General features: G+C 30.5%; 2 protein-coding genes across 6 annotated transcripts; both read left to right on the top strand.

Annotated features, from left to right (window-relative positions):
• Window positions 1-7,995: 7,995 nt before the first annotated feature.
• LOC133789380 (inactive TPR repeat-containing thioredoxin TTL3-like) lies at window positions 7,996-12,000 on the top strand. The gene is made up of 5 exons (XM_062227223.1): window positions 7,996-9,239; window positions 9,424-9,619; window positions 9,755-9,927; window positions 10,320-10,653; window positions 11,462-12,000. The coding sequence occupies exons 1-5, from the start codon at window positions 8,269-8,271 to the stop codon at window positions 11,612-11,614; spliced, it is 1,827 nt and encodes a 608-aa protein (XP_062083207.1). The 5' UTR covers window positions 7,996-8,268; the 3' UTR covers window positions 11,615-12,000.
• Window positions 12,001-14,148: 2,148 nt separating this feature from the next.
• On the top strand, window positions 14,149-18,262 carry LOC133790432 (nuclear transcription factor Y subunit A-1-like). Of its 5 annotated transcripts, none has more exons than XM_062228067.1 (7): window positions 14,152-14,337; window positions 14,994-15,083; window positions 15,663-15,948; window positions 16,133-16,245; window positions 16,432-16,503; window positions 16,891-17,055; window positions 17,305-18,262. In XM_062228067.1, exons 2-7 carry the CDS (start codon window positions 15,054-15,056, stop codon window positions 17,710-17,712), a joined length of 1,074 nt encoding a protein of 357 aa, XP_062084051.1. In that variant the 5' UTR covers window positions 14,152-14,337; window positions 14,994-15,053; the 3' UTR covers window positions 17,713-18,262. The 5 variants fall into 5 exon arrangements, with proteins under 5 accessions (XP_062084052.1, XP_062084051.1, XP_062084050.1 ...); XM_062228066.1 differs by having other exon boundaries at window positions 16,429-16,503; XM_062228069.1 differs by having other exon boundaries at window positions 14,153-14,337; window positions 15,634-15,948; window positions 16,429-16,503.
• Window positions 18,263-18,454: the final 192 nt, after the last annotated feature.

Raw genomic sequence — 18,454 nt, 5'->3', positions numbered from 1 at the left:
ATGATCACATCTCTCTCTCCTTAAAGGTGAGAGTTTCTTTATCAATTCCAATGATGGAATATATCTCATCACAAACACAAAACACAAAACACAGACTTTGGTTCATTAATTATTATTATAAAAAGTTAATCTTTTTTTATATCAAAAAAAAAAAAAATTAAAAATTATAATGAACATGCATGGCCATTTGTAACTTTTCTAGAATCCGAGGTTATATATACCCTCTTCTTTTACAATTAGGGAGGTTAATTAATAAAGCCTACTTCTTTAACTTTAGGGTCAAAACTAGTTACTGCCACAGTAATTAATTAAGCCATCTCTTAATCTTTTCCTTAATTTGTTTATTTCTTTTTTCTCTTATTTCTATTTCTTTTTTATGATCTGCACTGGGTGACTTTTAGAAAGGATTTAAAAGAAGTGTCAAATTCAGGGACTTAAATGAGATTAGGGTTATAATTTGGGGACTAAAATTAATAATATATATATGATAATCTAATACATATTTATTTATTTTTGTTTTTCATGCATGGGCCTATTATAAGAATTTTACAATATAAATCAGTAGCTTTCTTGACCATGAACTTTAGCCCTTTCTCTCTTTAATTAAAGGAAATTTACTACTGTCTTGAATTGAAATATATATACAAAAAAAAATAAAATAGAAAAAACTAGATTTATTAACTTAATAGAACATCATGATTAAAATTGCTATTAATCTTAAGTAGTGTACTTAATTAATGTCTTTGATGATTTGAGCTGAGTTGGAGAGCTAGTTTTTGTGGGGCTTTTTTAAAAAAAAAAGTTAATTTTAAAAAAGCAAATGTACAAATCAAACATTTTTAATGTCATTAATTATGAGATGGGAATATATGATTATGTAGAAAAAGACATGTATTATTTGAAATGCATTAATAAATTAATTAATGTAATTATAATAACTTTTTTTTTCAAAGTCTTTAGAGGAGAAGGATGAGGTGGGTATGGTATTAAAAGAATATATTTAAAGAGAATCCTAGGCTTTTGTTAAAAGGGTGTTATAACATGTATACAAATAAATAAATATATATATATATAAATATAAATATAAATATATTATTAAAAGGCTCAAATTCACCCAATTATGTTGATTGATCAGACCTCTACAAGAATCTGCTTTGGACTACAAAATTCATTTTTTTTTGACAAACTTTTATTACTATGTATGATCATAATAGTAATTTGGATATTATAATTATTAAAATGGGGAATTTTGTTTCACCAACTCATCATCAATTACGAACTATATATGTATCTTTTATATTCAAAGTTTGATTATTGTATAATAATTGAAAATCAATAGATATTTGTGTCCATTTTATTTTGTGAAAAAATATTGATAAAAGGAAACAATAATAATAAATACATAAATACAGTATTCAAGTTTCATATAAGTGTGTGTCTATATATATATTTCATTGTTTTTTTTTTATATTTTATTTTTGGATTTTTTTATTAAATTACATCATCAATATATATTTATATACATACTATATATAATATGGGGTGGGGTAAGGATTCAACCTAAGACTAGAATATATAAGTGAAGTACCATTTAGGATAGGCCTACGATCCTAATTTTTTGCAAAATGAATATATTATTCATTTATATATACATATATTATATTATTCATCGATATATATATATAATTTTTTTTTTCTTTTCCTCTCTAATAAAGGGGTGGAGGTTTTTTAAACAGTCAACCTCAATATTGGAAAAGTGATCTCTGTATTCTGTGCTACCGATCAAACTAATTAAATTATATTATCAATCTTCATTTTTTAGAATATTTATATATATATATAATATAGGGGAGACTTAATATTTTGGGTACTTAAATATTTATTTTTAAATTTTTTTTTGTGACGAGGTATATTATAATCATTTAAGATATCTTACAAATTGTCAAGAAATTTAGAATAGTAGTTTACAATACTGAAAACAAAGTTCAAATAGTTGAATTTTATACGAGCATATAAAAAAAATAAACAAGCGTGCAACAAACTATTTAAATTTTATTTTTGACATTGTAAATTATTTCAAATTTATTGAAAATTTACAGTATATCTTAAATGACTCCAATATACACTATATTTAAGTGTTAAAAAAAGCCACTTGACTGCACCCATACAATAAAAAAAAAGTAAGTGCACCGAAATTAACTCCCAATATATATATATATAAAACTCCTAGATTTATCAATATATATATATATGCTACTATTGAGTTCTGATAAAAAAGAGACCATTTAACACAATCGTTATATATATATATATGAAATCATGTCCTTTTCAGCCTATGATTCTCTAACGATATTTTCTCACTTAATAAATCTAGTAATACAATAACTACTTTTCGCAAATTGTTTAATATTATTATTATTCATAATTCTGTTATACTCTAAATTGAATCTGAAATAAGATACCTAGTCTCTGTCAATATACATATTTAATATCCAAATTTTATATGTAAATATATATACAATCTCAAATTATTATTTCCTTTTATTGAAACTAAAGTATATATATATATTATCTCGACCAACTGATCATCATCTTTCTATCACTTTTTTTTCAGCAAATTTATATATACTAACCATAACTATATAGAATCCGTGTGTGTCGGTGTGTATATACATTATACATTTTTTTTTCCTTTTGTGATATAATTTTAATTTATGTATGGATATGTATATAAATGTTGGTCGTTATCAAAAGAGGTCAATAGAGACAGATCAGAGCTTTATTATTTATAATGACTTTTTGGGTGGAACAAATATCAACACTTCCATTTTGCCTACCTTATTAGGGCATGGACGAAACATCAAAAAGTCTCTAACACCCCAAGTACTACTGCATGCACTCTATTTTATTTTTACCACACAAGCTTTATAATTATTCCCTGCACCTACAACCAGTAGTCTCTTTCAATATATATATATATATATATTTATGTATACACGAGAATTTTACTATAGAGGTTTCATTTTAAGCTTTATTAGTGTGCTCTCAGTATTTTCGACCCGTGAACAGTTTTCAGTACGATTTTTTTTATGACAGTGTATATTGTAGCTATTTAGAGTATCCTGCAAATTTTCAGAAAATTCCAAATAATTTACAGTACTGAAAACTAAGTTCAAACATGTTGTTGCACATGTGACTAATTTTTTTTATGCGCGTGGAAAACAACATGTTTGAACCTAGTTTTCGGTACTGTAAACTATTCAGAATTTTCTGAAAATTTGCAGGATGCTCCAAATAGCTACAATATATACGATCATAAAAAAAACGCGCCGAAAACTGTTCACAGGTCGAGAACACTTTGAGCTTCACCGATAGGACTTAAAGGGAAGCCCCTATAAAAAAAAAATTATCCTATACATATATCTATATAGTAAGCTTGTGGTTATGGAGATAGCTATATATATAGTGCATATATGTGTGTATATATATATATATACACTCATTACATATACATATATCGATATATGTAACTAGCATATATATATATATAATATTTTTGTGTAAATTAATTGTTTTTAATTCATGCAAAATATACTATAATATAATATATCTGTTATTGTTGAGAGTTTGATTTTGATAAAATAAGGATATATTCTCAATAATTGAATCAATACAAAACATAAATTCGGCTCTTTCCTTAAAATCCGTTATTGGTGCTACTAGCTACCTAGGTTATTAGTGATTACATATTAATTATTAAAAATTTGAAGTATTCTAAATATATATATATTTTTAAAAATATTTATAGTTGATAATATATAACCTGCTTGGTTTTTCTGAAAAAGAAAATAATATTTATTACAATATACCGTACTATATAGTTTGGAGTAGTGGATATATATGACCAAAAGATGATTAATATTAATTAATACAAAGATTTATGTATATATATATATATATATATAAGAAAGACATTGCTTGAAATTTTCAAGGAGAGAATCTAACTAAAGGTTTGCTTTTGTTTATATCGAAATCTTTTTTCATTTTATGGGAAAAGCTTAATAAATCAGCCTAAGACAACGAGAGAACTTTTTCAAAAATAAGATTCTTTCGAAACTAGCTAACCAATCTTATTCTTTATTATATATATATACACATATATTGGTTTGCTACAACAGAACAAATGGATCATACAGATAAAAAGGAACAATAATGAACAAATTATAAGACCTAAATATATATATAAAAAACTAAGTTTGATCCCCAAAGTTGATCGTTTTAATGAAATCGGTGCCAGCTTTATATATATATATATATATTTATAAGGTTTTTTCTGCTTTGTGCAAAGCAAAGCAAGGAAAGAGAGGGGTAAGGCGATTTGCTTTGTGACAACAAATTGTCTATTTCATGTTAGGAAAAGAGATTTTCTTTGGAAACCTTTAGACCAAGATTACATCTCTCTCTCTCTATATATATATAGTAACATCAATTTCTGGATTCAACTTTTTATTTATATATATATACCAATAATCAACTTCCATGCATGTCTGTTGATATCTTTTTTATTTATTTATTTAAAAAATAATAATTATAATATATGTATATATATTGAAGAAGAATGAATGACTGTTATATATTAAAGAAACTGATTTGGTTTAATTAAATATATAAGAGAGAGAGATCGTACTTATTAATTTTGGGATTTATTGGAATGTGGACTAAGTTGTGATCGATGTTGCATGTAGTACCATGTTGTTATCTTTTCCTTTGACTACTTTATATGTGGCTTTCATAATAAGACAATATAACAATATTCAGTCATGATTAATTAGGTTTTTGGTACTTAATTTGATATAATAACCATAGTTTCCAAATATTTTGTTTTGATGAAGTGAGAAATTGGGTGAATTGGAAGAGTATGTGTGTATATATATAGGGAAATTTAATAGTATGGGGGTACTAATTTAGCTTCTATCGGTAGGGACATTTTTGTTTTTGGCACGTAGATAAATTATAACCTAATTTTTTTTATATGAACGGTGTATATTGTAGTCATATCAGGTATCCCACCAGTTTTCAAGAAATTCTGAATAATTTACGATGTCAAAAATAGAGTTCAAACAATCAATTGCACTTGTGTTTTTTTTTATATACGTGTGCAACTCATTTTAAACTTTATTTTTCGGCATTGTAAAGTTTTTAGAATTGTTTGAAAACTGATAAGGTGACTACTATAACTATAACTAGAATATACATCATCATATAAAAAAATTAGGTTATAATTTTTATACATACATAAAACATAATTGACCCTAGTAGGGGCTAAAGTCATACTCCTAGATAAAATTTCTCTATATATATATATATATATATATGAATGAGTAATGATTGAGACATATTATTAGTGTAGATATGTTAATATTATTAACCACCCATGATGAGTCACACGGGCCCCTTGTGGTTAAAAAAATTGACACATTATTTGGTGTACAAATAATGTGTATCTAGCATCATCACTATATATATGTTTTATACGGCAACCGATTTTGTCTCTTTCTTAAAAAAAAATAAAATATGTTAAAGAATTTTTTTCATGTATTTTTTTTTATAACGGTGAGGGGGAATTTGGACTTGGGACCTTCTTTTTGTGAAGAGAAATATAGTATTATTAGGCTACGACTATGACCACCTCTTTCATGTACTTGAATTAGGGTTTAATATAATCTAAGATTGATTTGATGTATTTAGACTTTCAATAATTAATAACTGTCCAATTAATCTAATAATTATAGAGTGAGCCAGATACATTTTTTATCCGGACATAATCTGCTCCCATGTATACATATATATGAATTATTATGACATCAATTGTTAGGGTTTGAGTAACTACAAATTCAATTCATGTTTACAAATGATATATGAAGACAATTCATTATTCTAAGAAAGCCTACCAAGCTCCCTATTCAATCGAGGAAGAAGAAGAAAATGAAGGTAGTACGTAGACACAAGCCTCTAGTTTTGATCTTTAGTTGTGGGCTGGGCTTCTCTTTATTGAAGGGTTAATTTGGACTTACAAGCCCATCTTGGCCCATGTTTAATTTTTGGATCCATACTAATCGGTTAGTTAGTGGGGAGCTTTTTAAAGCCCATATTGGGGTTTAAAGCAAGGCCCAATTTTTTTCCATGAGTTCCAGCCAAAAAAATTGTTTTCCACGAAATTAGCAGAGAAATCTTATTAATACAGATATGTATGTAAAATCAGTACTTATTATTATTTTCGTTTTTTTTTTTCCTTCAATAAATTCTGATTAGAAAAACTTTGGAAATAAGTAACGAGAAAGAATAAACACATAAAAAGGAAATGTGTTTAGTTATTATTATTTGTAATTCAATAGAATAATGTGTATATATATATGTGTGTGTCTACTATATATGATCATAAATTAAAAATAGAAAATCATATGCCAGCAATATATTATAAGATGAGTCCTAATACAGATACATTTACTAATATTGACCATAATAAATAAGGAAATATAAATTTGAAGATAATATATGTCTACCCATATTGTTAGCAAACAGACAATCAATAATGACTTGTTTATTTATCTATATAATATTAATGATCCTCCTAGGAATATAAATACATTTTTTTTAAAAGGGAAAGGTAATTTCATTAACTTATTTTATTTCAAAAATTTGAAAAAATTAGATTAATTAATTAAATTATTAAATTAAGTGTGAATTAGGTTAACTTACTCTCAAAGACCTTTTTAATTGTGATTTTGATAACTTAATCTATGAAGTCATGCCTAAATATTAAACTTATCGATAGAGATTTAACAAGCAACATACAAACACTAATTCAACAATAAAACAGTCGATTTATGTGACTTTGTGCACCTAAACTCTATTTACGCCAATAATTTAATTTTAAAAAAAATCATCTAAATAGTTTGATTTTAAAAAATAGATATTTGCGGTATAAATATCCAATATATTACATTTGTTATAGTTAAATACTTAATCTTTTATTTTTACGACAAAAATACTCCATATTCAATATGTTAAAGATAAATACCTAATTATTCTTCTTTGCGACAAAAATACCTAAATTTTTTAAAACATTACATTTTTCAATACCTTATCTGTTGGAGCTGTTAAGTATTGACTAGATATGTATAACTCTGTAATTTAGATATTTTTGTTATCAAAATATGTATTAATTTAAAATGTCTTTTCAATTAATTTTTCTAATTTAAAATATATATTTTTTAAAATAAATATGAAATGAACCGAGTGATAAATGCCTGCTTAGTCAATATGCTTAACAGTTTCAACACAGGAGTTATTGACAAAATTAATGTTTTAGCAACTTTAGATATTTTTGCCACAAATAAAAATAATTAGGTATTTATTTTTAACATTGGGTATTTATGCCACAAATACCCTAATACTCATTTAGTTCTCGAAATTTGCCAATTAAAAAACCTTGCAAACTATTTTTTCTTTTATTTTTTTTTGTTTCCATAAAACATTAAGAAATTACTCTTTATTTTAGGTGAGGAGAATCATCTTGACTTAATAAGAATTATACGTGCAATTTACACAGCTGGTTGTTAATAACATGCATAACATACTCAAAAAGATAGACCAACGTGGTTTCCTATTATATATAATTCCTCATAATGCATAATAATTATAATAAATAATAATAATTATTATTATAAATAAATAAAATAAAATAAAATAAAATAAAACGTGGCCTCCAATATTAATAAGAGAATGACGAGAGTCAGAGCTGTTTCTAAAAATTCAGAGATTCTTATTTCATCCAAGACCGAGTCTCCTGCCTCCAACTTCCCCACCAAACAAACCAACAAAAATTATTAAAATTAAAATTAAATTTTTTTAAAAAAAGTCAGACAAAAACATACAATAATTAAAATTATAATATCGAAAAAGAAATTTTATTGTACATTTTTCTTTTCTTGCATTTTCTGCCTTAAGACACAAGAAAAGAAAAAAAATGTCATGTTCTGTTCTCTTACACAACAATTTAAAACAGAGACATAAATTTCTTGCATTCGTTCGTATAATTTTCTGGGGTTAGTTGTTTCTGAAGATTTTTGTGCCAAAAAGTTTTGACTTTTATGGTTGTTTGCATTGACAAAAACCAGAGATATATATATATAGATATATAGATATAGTGTATTGGTGTATATCTCATTCCCCTTAAAAGGGGTCTTGAAAGAGTTGATAACAGGAATGGGAGACATCTCGCCGGAGAGGAAAATTGGGTGTGGCCTCATAAATGCAGTTTTCGGAAGAAAAAGTTTCTGGGCCAAGAAAACGACAACACCCAGTTCTATTCCTTCATCAAACGACAACAACAATGAATTTGCCAAAACGACAGCCACCCCGGACTCTAAACGACGCCGTGGTACCTCCGACGAGATTTCGTTCCTACCTTCCACCGCTCAACAACCCCATCACCCCAAACCCGCCGCCATTGTAAACAGCAGACATTCGACGACGAACAACCAGAGACCGCAACAGATTGTTGCAGCTCAAAACGACAATAGAAAGCAGGAGACTTCTTGTCAAACGCAGAACAAAACGTCGTCGTATCCGTACGTTAACCAAGGTAGAAAGGTCCCTAAAGAAGCCATTGGTATATCTGGGGAGCTTGAGAGTATGATCATTGATTATCAGAAGAACAAAGGTAGCAGTACCCTCGTTCGAGCTTCGTCTAGCAATGTCATGCTTTTTGGGAATTTGGGTAATCTCAGGCAGCAGCCTGGGAATGGAGCTGCTCTCGATCACCATAATCATAATCATAATCATGTTTCGAAGCAGAAGTCGAGAGAGGAGAATCCAGTAATGGCGAATGGGAAGAAATACACGAATGTTAGTACTACTACCATTACTACTGCTGCGCCATCTGAACCAGCGGCTACTGGGTCTTTGTGCCGAGCTATATCGACTAGAATGGACCCTGAAACGTTGAAGATAATGGGGAATGAAGATTACAAGGTTGGGAGATTTGCTGAGGCTTTGGCTCTGTATGATGCTGCTATTTCGATTGACCCCAATAAGGCTTCGTATAGGAGTAATAAAAGTGCTGCCTTGACTGCTCTTGGTAGGCTTCTAGAGGCAGTTTTGGAGTGTAGAGAGGCTATAAGGATTGAACCCCATTATCATAGAGCTCATCATCGTTTGGCCACCTTATATCTTAGGTATATATACTATCTGTTTTTCTGTCAAAATACCATCTTTTTATAGTCTCTGCATTGTAGCACCTTGCCCAGAAAGTCATTAAAATAGTCTATTTTCACTTATTATTTTCTGGGTTTTTGTTGGTTTTTTTCTTTCTGGTTAATGATTGTGTATATTTATATATGTGTGTGTGCGTAATAATAGATTAGGGGAACCAGAAAAAGCTACGTATCATTACAAACACGCAGGGCAAGAGGCTGATAGAGATGACCTTGCTAAGGTGAAATCAATTCAGATACATCTGAACAAGTGCACTGAGGCTCGTAGATCAAGAGACTGGAACACATTGATTAAGGAAACAGATTTGGCCATATCAGCTGGTGCAGATTCAGCCCCACAGGTTAGAACCAAATTTACTTACTTATCGTCAAAGTATTCAAAAATCCCATCTCAACATAATGTTGTGTGTGTGTGAACTACTTAACAATTAGCTGAAGACTTGTCTTGTCTTGGTTGTGATTTTGTTGTTGTGAAGATTTATGCCCTACAAGCAGAGGCTTTGTTGAAACTCCACAGACACCAAGAGGCAGACACAGCACTGTTGAGAGGTCCAAAGTTTGATGTCGACGAATGTACTAAAGTTCTTGGCCCTATTGGCAGTGCTAGCTTGTTAGTGATACGAGCTCTGGTTGATTTGGCTTCAGGCAGGTAAAACTCAATACTTAGTACTGATATACAATGCTGCTGGTTTATCACCAAATGTGAGAAAATATGATCCAAATTGCTGAATAAACAAACTAAATGGATCGAAAACCAGGCTCTTCTAAGCTTTAAAACACTCTAAACAACCGACAATGTAGCTGTCTGAATCAAGCGAATGAACCTAGTATTCGAAATGTGAGATTCACTATGAATTAGTGAAATATATTTGTAGAATTTAATATCAATATGCTCAAAATAGTGAGATTTATTTACTTTTCTAACACATAAACCAAAAACACTATTTATAACCGAACTTCCATAAAATTTTGGTTTTACCAAAACTTAAGATTATTTAGAGTTTAGAACTTAATTAAACATGTTTTGAATTGGTTTTACAGATTTGATGATGCTGTGGAAGCAGCTCAAAGGGCTGCTAGGCTGGATTTGAACAACAGAGAAGCAAATGGGGTGGTTAGAAAGGCCAAAGCCATTGCCACAGCTCGGTCCAAAGGTAATGAGCTGTTCAAGGCATCAAGATTTTCAGAGGCGTGCGTGGCTTATGGGGAGGGACTAGAGCACGATCCTTACAGCTCAGTGTTGCTGTGCAACCGTGCGGCTTGTCGCTCCAAGCTCGGCCATTTCGACAAGGCAATCAATGACTGCACGGTTGCTCTCAACGTTCGACCCTCCTATGCCAAGGCTAGGCTAAGAAGAGCTGATTGCAATGCCAAGGTGACTACTCTCTCCACTTGATCACTTTTCCTTGTTAGATATCATCATTTTGATTAACAAAGAGTTTATCATGTTTATTATATATTCTAATCCAAAATTTTCAATTTACGTATTGTAAATAGTATTATGGGGTACCGCCACTACCATATCGAGATTAATATAAGTAGGTTCTATAATATTAAGATTGTATTAATATATAAATAGGTTCTATAATATTAAAGTCACATATAAGAATTTTATTTTTAGGAGAAATTCATATGTGATTGCTCTATAATATTAAATTCTTATATAAGTTAATTTCTTATAGAATTTTTAAATTTAGCATTTTTCACATATCAAAATGGACGATTCCATCGTCTATAGTCGAAAAGAATAGTTACAAGGAGTTTTTATAATTCAAACTTAAGGAGATGCTTTTTTTCGTTCAATATTTCTACCTTCAAATTTTCTTGATTCTGATCTACTTTTGTTTTTTCCAATCCATTCATTCGTATCTCTTCCGTTTCATTGATTTTGTCCGAATCCTCTTGTTTTTCCGAAAAAATAGTAGGAGAAGGATCTTCTTCTTCAGTGGATCCCTTGTTCCTGTGTATTAATAGTAACAATTAGTAATAACACTGCCAAAATTTCATTATTGTTTTATTTTCAAAATTCTACACTAAACTAATATGGTTGACCCCAAATCGCTATGTGAGTCCAGCTCATGTAGGATTTTGTCCTATTGGTAAAGACAATACTAAGTAATAGAGGGAAGAAAAAGTTGGTAAATAATTAAGATACTTTAATGTTTGAATTGTGTGGTGTGCAGTTGGGAAAATGGGAAGCTTCAATACAAGATTATGAGTCTTTGCTAGAAGAGACACCAGAGGATGAGGAGGTTAAGGCAGCCTTATCTGAGGCTCAAGCACAACTTAGGAGAAGAATAGCTAAGAAGATGGAGAATGGTGGAGGAGCCCTTTGAATCCATTGAAACTACTTATTTAGTTCTTATACAAAACACAATTAATGCCAATTTGGATTGATATTAGTTTGGAAATATTGTTAATCACATTCTTTTTCTTATACAATACCAATTTGATAACATTAATTCATTTTTATTCTAAGTTATTATCATAGTTTACACTTGTGAGATGAGGTTATGAAATGAATGAAAATGTAAAAAGAAAAGTGTGCATTTAGCATAGGAGGGAGTGAATTTAATTTAATTCTTTGGAGGAAGAAATTGAAGGTTTTTTATTTTTTTATTGTGTTAGAGTATAGTTACATTTTGTAGTGGTTTTATACCTAATATACTATGTATTATCCTTTCAATAAATCATTAATTAATTTTCTTTGAATTGTGTGCCAAATCCCCTTTTGTCTTCAATTTATCTAACTTTATTAATTCTTAATTTGGTATGTGCTGTACTTTGTTGTTACTTTGGATCACTATACAATCCATGTGACACTAGACTATTATTAACTATAATCAAACAAAAAATAGTAACTCAAAAAAAAAAAAAATTGACCAGTGTTTTGATTCATTATCTTATTAGATTTTATATTTTGATAAATTAATTTTTAAACCATATATTTTGTAAAATGATTTAAATAGACCTCTAAACTTGATTTTGATGAACAAAAAATTAAATATAACAACATAGTTTTTAGGCAGAATGATTGTATTTTTGTTCTGAGTTGTTAGTTTGATGAATTATTTGTGATTTTAGTTCAAAATTTTTTGATCAAAATCGGGTTTAGAGGTCTATTTGTACTATTTTAGAAAAGACAAAGTCCAAAAAATAATTTCTCAAAATACAAGATCCAAACAAATAATGAGTCAAAACACAGGTTCTAAAAAAATATAAACCCAAAAAATAATAAAGATAGTACAATTGCTAGTTTAGTGATAGTTAAATATTCATTTTATGTCTATCTAATTATAATTAATATTTACTTCGGTTCATCTTGTTATAAATTATATTATTCCACCAAAAATGAGTCTCAACACTATTATATGAGATTCCATACATTACTATACATATAATCATTAATAATAATTAAAAAAATTATTCGACCATGGTCATCATTACAATATATACTAATATATTATCACACAATATATTTAAGTTAGTATTGATCTCTCAACATAGTTTATTGATTAAGTAAACTTGCATTATTTCATAAGGTTTTAATTAATTAAATAACAAAAATATAAACAATTAGAAGGTCGTACATATTAGTTGTTATAAAAACTAGTGCCATGATTAATAAAAACAACAATTTTCTTCTTCTAGTTCGTTCATCTTCCCAACCAAGTAAAGTCAAAATTCATTTCCAATAAATAATCATGAGATAAGATTTTGTTTTATTAGGTAATGCATCTGTTCAATTCACAATTGTTAAATATAATAATTAGATTAATTAGCTCAAATTATGATATATTAATCTAAGTAGGTATAATAAAATCGGTAAAATATAGGTATAAAGTACATTATATCTTAACGAGAAAATACTATTTTGGCATCTATATATATTTTTTCAAATATACAATTAGATTTTTGTATTTGTTAAATTGACAATTCGAACTATATTTATTATAAAATAGATCAAAATAATATTATAGACCTAATATTTATTAAAATATTTTTAATTATAAAATTAATTCTTGAGTAATTGACCATGTAACGACTTCAAATAAGTAAAAAAGTCGATCTATAAACTGAAAATAAAAAATTATATTTGAAAAATATTTTGATTAAAATTATATTTATAATATTATTTTGATTTATTTTATAAAGTACTAAATCTAAATTATTATTTAACAAAATACAAAAAAAAAAAAAAAACAATCGCCATCAAAACACAAATGCAAAATTATTATTTTCTCAGTCTTAATCTAATTACATAAAACAAAATTTATAAAATATAATAGGAAGATGCATTCTTTCCTCACAAAAAAAAACTTAGTTTAATGTACTAATTTTTAATAATTAATATCCATCTTATCAATCAAGAATTAATCAAATCAGATTTAGAAATGAGATTTAGGAGAAGAAGTGCATCTAATAGGACAAAATTCTAAAGCTCTTATATGAATTGTCAAATACAACTGACACGTGGCCTATGATGCTGTCATGAACCTACTGGAGTGGTCCCCACAAAAGAGCCACGCGTTTGCCGGATTTTGCCCGTCAAGTGCGTGTCACGTGGCCCTTCAAAATTATCTTTATTTTCAATTATTTTAAAATTTATTATGTTTTCTTAATAAATAAAAAAATAAATAAAATGGGCCCCGATAAAGTCACCCCGACGAGCACTCCTTCAGAACCGGTAACCCGTACTAACCGGTTCGGATCGGTCCTCACTCTCTCAGACCCTCCAACCACTCGAGACGACACCGGTCGAGGCAGTTGCCGGTTGACTAAGCATCCACGTGTCGAGTAACGTGACGAAAGTGGGTCCCACGGTGGGTGACGCAATCATGGGAATTTATATAGGCAAAGACCCAAAGGTTTCTCCTTTAGAACAGTCATAATAATATGTGTGTGATGATGTTTAGTAAAATGAGACTTAGACTGATTGAGAGTGAGAGGGAAATTGCAGAAAAATTTGATTGACCATTATTGAATCCTCTCGTAGATTCTCAAGCGCCCCCAAATTTTAGGGCTTTCTTTCTTATTGGTTTGTTTTCCTTGTCATCAAGTAAGTCTTGTTTTGCTTCCCTCTCTATAAATAATTTTTTTTTTTTTTTTTTGATTTTGTTAAAACGATTGACTTGACTTGACTTGAGGTTTTTGATTTCTAGGGTTTTCTAGAATTGGGTTTCTTGTTGTGGAGTTGATTGGTTATGTTGTTATGGATTTTGGGTTTTTGGGTTTTGTTGTTGCATGGGATTATGACGAGGGTTAGTATTTTTTTTTTGATGAGGGAATTGAATATTTTTGGAGTGGGGAGTTGAATCCTAAGTTGGCTTTTGTATGGAATAATTTTGTTTGGTGTTTGGTTTCCGGGAAAACGCGAGAAAGAAGAGGATACTAGGGTTTTGAGTTGAGAGTTTCGTTTTTATCTGATTTAAACTATTTGGAGTGATCTTATGGGAAGTGAATGGTGTAAAGTATCAAGTTGGAGTTAATATTGAGGCTTAATTTCAAGAAATTCTGAACTTTTGTGGTAGTGAATTGTAGATTCAATGAGCTTTTTTTTAAGTGTGTAAAGTATTTCCTTAGTTGGTTTTCAATAGAAGGTATAATTCTGAATCTTGATCAGTAGCTGACTTGATTGAGCTGCATTAGAGCTCACTCAGGTTCTGGAATTGGTGCAAATCGAGTTTTCTGAACTTTCCATGATTTTGTTTGAAGTATTCAAGCTCGAGTTGCAACAACTGATGTGATGATAAGCTTTGTATAACTAGAAGCCAAATGTCTTCTACTTTGCTTAATCAATTGGAGGTAGAGGACCAGTTGATTTTTTTAGTAATTATTGTTTGGTAATTTACAAACTGGCCATTAATTGTTTGAGCTTTATCTGTTTGATTGCTTTTAATTTGATATATTTTGAGTAATTACTCAAGTCATCGCTTAATTGAAAATTTGGGCAAGATAAGCAATTTGTAGTCTAGCTTGGTCCTTCCTGGGGGGGGGGGATCGAATGGAAAGCACACAAACTCTAGAAGAGAAAGTTTTGATATCAAAGTCCATTAAATAAAAAGATAAATAAAGAGAATGTTCTTTTGGGTATTTTATTGACTTTTCTATTTAATGGTTTCTTTATTTTATCTTGCATTTGGGGTGTGGCAATATATCCAGACCAGCCCTTTTAGGAAACTTGGGCCATTTAATATTTTGTTTATTTTTCTTTAATCTCACATATAGAAATCTGCCCTTTTCAAACTAGCTTCTCTTACTTCGGTTACAATGGTCAAATTTTTCTTGTTCATAATGCAAAGGGCTTCTATGAACCCTTGGCCTGACCTTGGTTATTATGTCTCTTACTCATAAGGTAATTAAGGGATTTGTGGCTATCTGAAGGAAAGCAACAGTATGCGGTCGAAGTCTAAGAATACAGATCGACTAGGACTTGATTCTCATGCCATTCCGCCATCCAGTGTTTGTGGCGAGCCATGGTGGCGTAATGTTAGCTATATGCCTGCCCCTATGCCCGTGACTAGGGGTAATGCATCCAATTCTTCTTCCGTAGAATGCCCAAATGGTGCTTCAGAATCCAACGAGGACCAGTCTTTGTCAAATGAAGGACCGTACGAGGAAGATGACGACGCCACTAAAGATTCACATGTTAGTGCATCTCCACAGTCAGGTAGCATATAGATTGTTTCCCAAGTTAGTCATTATGTAGTTTTACAGTTGAAAGTATAAGAAATTTGTTTGAATATTTTTATGGTAAATAAATAACTCAGTGTTTGTTCAAGTGAACTAATGGATTGAACTTTTGATAGCTCTTTTGGGATGGGAAATAATAGTTTGAATTGAAATCTTGGTAGGCAACTGTGGGCAAGAATACCAAATTATGCAGCATGTTTCATCTACTACACCACCAGTCCATGGTGGGTGCCTCACACAGCCTACACAACTTGAACTTGTTGGTCACTCCATTGTAAGTGTCTTATTTGTCCCTCTTAAGAATGCATAATTCATGGCATCGTGTGGGTGATATATGGTATGAATACCAAGCATCATGGATGGGATTAAAATTAAAAAAAAAACTTAAAAGACTCAATACTTGAATGGTTTTGTACGCTGTAATAAAAGGATTCCCTGTTTTCTTGCAATTTTGTAGCAGTCATGTGCATCAAATCCATATCAAGATGTATATTTTGGAGGAATGATGGCAGCTTATGGGCATCAGCCAATGGTAAGTGTTGCATTATATTTCTTTTTTCTGTGAACTGTTTGGTCACACTAACAATAGTATGATGTTTCTTTTTCACTTAACAACTTTTCTTAAAACAGTTTGTGGTGTTCCAAGGAGCAGATTGTACATAGCAACTTGGTTTTGTAGTGTCCTCAAATAGATTGCAATTTTATCTTCTTGCATTAGGATGTGTTGATTGAGGAAAATGTGCCTTTTTGTTTTTACTTTTCACTCGTGATATTGTTACATGATTGTATTTCTATCTCTTGATTGAAGCTGGGTTTGGTGCTTGTTCATGCATCTTCAAAAATATGATAGTTGTGAATCCATTAATATATGCTTGGACTGATATGAGAATTCATATGTGATCATATTTCCAATAAATAGGGTTATCCTCCTTTTTATGGAATGCCGCAAGCTCGAATGCCGTTGCCACTTGAGATGGCTCAAGAGCCTGTGTATGTAAATGCCAAACAGTACCAAGGGATCCTGAGGCGAAGACAGGCTCGTGCCAAAGCAGAGCTAGAAAAGAAGCTGATAAAAAGTAGAAAGGTAGAAGAACTCTTTCAGCAATGTTTTTTCATGTATTAGTTAGTAGTTAAATAACTGTCTGGAAGTGTTTGGCTAAAACTTTGTCATAATAGACAAGGAGGTGAGCAATTAAAGGCTTGTATTTTGCGGGTTGGTGATAGAAAGTATTCAACTTAAGTATTTCATCTTTTAACAACACTTTTCTGCTACTGTATTCTGTATTGGAGCTAAATTCTCTATGCATACTGTTTGGTTTGGGATTTTCTACAGCCATATCTTCACGAATCTCGGCACCAGCATGCTATGAGAAGGGCAAGGGGTAGCGGAGGCCGTTTTGCAAAGAAAACTAATGATGAAAACTCTTCAAGCTGCACTGAAAAGGAAAGAGGTTCGGGTTTGGGTCAAGCCCACTCATCACTCTCTGCATGTTCATCAGGATCAGAACCACTGGTTTCAGACTCTAATGAAACCTGGAATTCCTCCAATGCTCAGCAAGAAGCATACACAGGACACAATTACATTAACACCAATGGCTGCTTCCAGAACCATGGTGGCATGCAGGATACCAAGTATCAGTTGTGCCCAAGTGAGAGAGCAGAGGAAGGGGACTGTTCGGGCCAGCAGCGGGGAAGCCTATCAAGCAATCAGGCTTCGCATCGGCGTCTTGCCATACAGTGAGCTCCTTTGGAATATGGGGGTTGGGTGTTTTAGATGGAGGATTATTCTTTAGTCACATCCCCCAGTTATCTGTCGAAAACACTTGGCAATTTATTCGCCAGGCGGCAAATCATTCTTGGCTTAGTGGTGCTTTGTAGCATGGATGAGAGGGAGGGATGCAGTGTTGAGTTTTGAGCTAAGTTTGCCTGAGCCTCCATTACCTTCTCCTCGTTTATGTCTTCTGTACAGAGAGTTTCAACTCAACTCAACTCAACTACTCGAGTAGAAAGTGGACAGTCTTTTGGGAAAACGTTTAAACAAACATTCATTAACTTTGTTGTAATGTACAAACCTACTTTGATGGAGGGTTTGATCTCTTGCTTTCTTGATATTATTCTTACCCTTTGTGCTTCTTATTAGGATTTTTCTTTTGAATGAAAACAAAACCGATAAGGAGACATTCAATGTTTCAAGTATCCTACGCTTTTAATAATGTTAAACTCGGAAGGTGGCCGTTAACTAATTAAAGTTGACAGCAGTTTAATATAAATTATTGGTTGCCTTTTTTCTATAGCTGAAAATACAGGAAAATTTTCTTCTGTTTTTAATTTTTATTTCTTTTTCTGATAAATAATTGTTAAATCTCTAGTAAATTTTACAGTGAGAAAATTCATTTAACAACGCAAAAGCTATTTGTTTCATCGTAAATTTTGTGTCTTTAAGTTATTATTTTTACTTTTATATTGTTTTGAAATTATTTGTC

Source organism: Humulus lupulus, chromosome 7 (genome assembly GCF_963169125.1).
Source record: "Humulus lupulus chromosome 7, drHumLupu1.1, whole genome shotgun sequence".
NCBI lineage: Eukaryota > Viridiplantae > Streptophyta > Magnoliopsida > Rosales > Cannabaceae > Humulus > Humulus lupulus.
The sequence above is the reverse complement of the archived record's forward strand: the minus strand, read 5'-3'. Positions and strand labels throughout refer to the sequence as shown.

Excerpts from the sequence above, each read along its gene's own strand:
- LOC133789380 (XM_062227223.1), top strand. The coding sequence starts at position 8,269 with ATGGGAGACATCTCGCCGGAGAGGAAAATTGGGTGTGGCCTCATAAAT. Across the intron at positions 9,240-9,423 it reads TTGGCCACCTTATATCTTAG|ATTAGGGGAACCAGAAAAAG; the intron begins GTATATATACTA and ends GCGTAATAATAG. Across the intron at positions 9,620-9,754 it reads GTGCAGATTCAGCCCCACAG|ATTTATGCCCTACAAGCAGA; the intron begins GTTAGAACCAAA and ends GTTGTTGTGAAG.
- LOC133790432 (XM_062228066.1), top strand. The coding sequence starts at position 15,054 with ATGTCTTCTACTTTGCTTAATCAATTGGAG. Across the intron at positions 15,084-15,662 it reads CTTTGCTTAATCAATTGGAG|GAAAGCAACAGTATGCGGTC; the intron begins GTAGAGGACCAG and ends GGCTATCTGAAG. Across the intron at positions 17,056-17,304 it reads AGCTGATAAAAAGTAGAAAG|CCATATCTTCACGAATCTCG; the intron begins GTAGAAGAACTC and ends GATTTTCTACAG.